General features: G+C 55.6%; 2 protein-coding genes across 3 annotated transcripts in view; both read left to right on the forward strand.

The window, feature by feature from the left end:
- The window catches only part of TAPBP (TAP binding protein), a 15649-nt gene extending 14157 nt beyond the window's left edge, over positions 1-1492 (forward strand). Inside the window, exon 8 of the mRNA XM_008060185.2 lies at positions 451-1492. Coding sequence (XP_008058376.2) covers positions 451-462 — 12 coding nt within the window. The 3' untranslated portion in view covers positions 463-1492. The remainder of the gene's footprint in view (positions 1-450) is intronic.
- A 313-nt stretch (positions 1493-1805) lies between these two features.
- RGL2 (ral guanine nucleotide dissociation stimulator like 2) overlaps positions 1806-2374 on the forward strand; it is an 8640-nt gene continuing 8071 nt past the window's right edge. Inside the window, exon 1 of one of the 2 annotated variants that reach the window (XM_008060195.1) lies at positions 1806-2303. The gene's annotated coding sequence lies outside the window, so the exon portion shown is untranslated. The remainder of the gene's footprint in view (positions 2304-2374) is intronic. The other variant, XM_021713466.1, reaches the window with a different exon arrangement.

Raw genomic sequence — 2374 nt, forward strand, 5'->3', positions numbered from 1 at the left:
CATGTGCTACCATGCCTGGCTGATTTTTTGATTTATTGTAGAGATGAGGTCTCGCTACCCAGGTGGGTCTTGAACCCACGGGGTCAGGCAATCCACTCACCTCAGCCTCCCAAAGGCGCGGGATTACAGGCTGAGCCACCGAGTCTGGCTTGCAGGTGTTTATTTTAAACTGCCAGCACATCTCAATTCAGACTAGTCTCATTTCAAATGCTCAATAGCCATATATGGTTGGTGACTCATATTGAACAGCAGAGCCTGAGGACTGTTAGGAGGATTAAAGATCGTGCATCTCCTTTAGGAGATGCAGGAGATAAAGCACTTAGCACAGTATCCAGCAGGCAAAAAACACAGAAAATATTAGGCCCTCCTTCTCCTACCTCTGTGCCCCTGATGGTTTATATGTCTGGACTGACAGTGAACACCCTACCTGCCTTCTTACTTCTCTTGCAGAAAACACAATGAGGGCACTTACCACCATTCTGAGGAAGCCACCAACATCTCTGGCCAAAGTTACTGTAGTACCTCCCCAAAACAGTACCCCATCATCTGCTCATACTCCCTCCACTGAGTGGCTGGAATGCTTTTTTAAAAGATACAAAGGTGGCATTCACCTTCCTAAAGTTCTGGAGCAGTGGTTCTTAAGTCTCTTAAAAATTATCAAGGACTCTAAAGAGCTTTTGCTTAAGTGAGTTATAACTGGCAATGTTTATCTTACTAGATTAAAACTGAAAAAAAAATTAAAACGTAAGAATACACAAGCACCCATTCCACTAGTGAGAACCATAGTGTCAACATGTATCATGTAGCTTCTGGAATACTCCACTGTATATTCTTAGATAATGATAATGAAAAAGGCAAATAACATCTTCATCTTGTTAATCAAGTCTTAATCTCACATAATCCCTGAAATAGTCTCAGGGCCCTCTGGGTCAGAGGCTACACTTGGAGAACCGGTCCTCTTGGGCCAAATCCATCCTTCTTACCCTGGCCTGTGTGTCCCCCACGGCAGAGCCACTGCCTCCTCTCTGTGGTCACAGCCCTCCTCTCTGTGGTCATCACACTGTCCTTCCCTCCAACGAATCAAATGCCTCCTGCCTGCCTCCGGGTGCTAGCGCTGTTTGTGTCCCTGCCTGGTCCACCCTCGTCCTCTCCGGGTCCCTGACCAGGTTGGCCTCGTCATGCCCCTCAGACCGCCGCGTGCCCTTTTTGTGCGGTTCACCTTAGTAGTATTTAAGTGATTGTGTGAGTTGTTAAATGCGCCTCCCCCTCGGACTGTGAGCTGCTCGGGGACAGGAAGGAGCCTGTCGGTCCCCGGCGGTGTGCCCCGCTCCGGCACGCGGCCAGTGCCCCCTGGAGGGCGCTCATCCACTAGCTGCTGGATGCTGGATGAAGGAAGCGGCGACGCAGCTTACGGACAGCCAGGACAGTCGGCCAGCCCGATGGGGAAGGGGCCTAATCGTGTGGAAATAAAGTTGTGTTCCAGTGCCGCCCACCGAGTCTCTCATTCCACCTCTTTCCACGCACGATTCTTCTTCCAATCTCCTCTGGTCCCTTCCAATGACCCCGGCCTCCCAAACGCCTCGGAGACATCCAACCTCCCGTTGAAGCAGTCCGGGGTCAGCAGCCACTAATGGCTCATGAGACGTCCTCGAGGAGCGGACTCTCCCAGGACAGGGCGACCGCAAGCGCGCAGACACCCCAGCGCCGGAAACCCCGGGGCGCCGAATCTGAAACCGGAAGAGGCGGCTTCCTGCCCCGCCCCCTCGGAGAGGCGGTGGCTGACGGCTCCTCGGAAAACCCGGATCGGAGTTTAGTCCGCTACTCTCGTGGGCTGGTGTGGGGAGTTTAACCCCGCGTGGGACAGTAACAGGGTCTCTCCCCACCTAAAACTCTTCCCGTGGGAGTTTTAGTCTTGTTCTCGGAGAAGGGGAATGCCAAATTCTGCTCCTGCCTTCCCCCGGGGGCTGGAGACTGGGATCTTTATCCCAATTCAGTGCGGGGCGACGTGGGCTCCAGAATCTCCGCGCGGGAGGCCGGAGGACAGAGGAGCTGGGGACCCGAGCTCCTGGGTCTCAGCCCCCGGGCATCCGGCGCTCCGCTAGTCAGCGGCCCTTGGCTCCTGTCCTCACTTCCTTCCCCTTTTGGCTCCTGCTCGCGGGGGAGCGGAAAGGGCGGGAGGGCCCAGAAGCCCGGCGTGGGGGATCGGGGGGTGCGGAAAAGTCGGGGAGGGGACTCCGTCCGGGTCCGGAGACCGGCAGGAACAGAGGCCCGGGACCCACGCTGCCCCCACCCCGCCCGAGCAGGTCAGAGCCTGAACACCCTGTGACCCTGCCCGTTCCGTACGCGTGACCCCCTCACTCCCCAGAAGCACCAA

This window comes from Carlito syrichta, unplaced genomic scaffold (genome assembly GCF_000164805.1).
Source record: "Carlito syrichta isolate Samal-C Ts95f unplaced genomic scaffold, Tarsius_syrichta-2.0.1 Scaffold92604, whole genome shotgun sequence".
Taxonomy (NCBI): domain Eukaryota; kingdom Metazoa; phylum Chordata; class Mammalia; order Primates; family Tarsiidae; genus Carlito; species Carlito syrichta.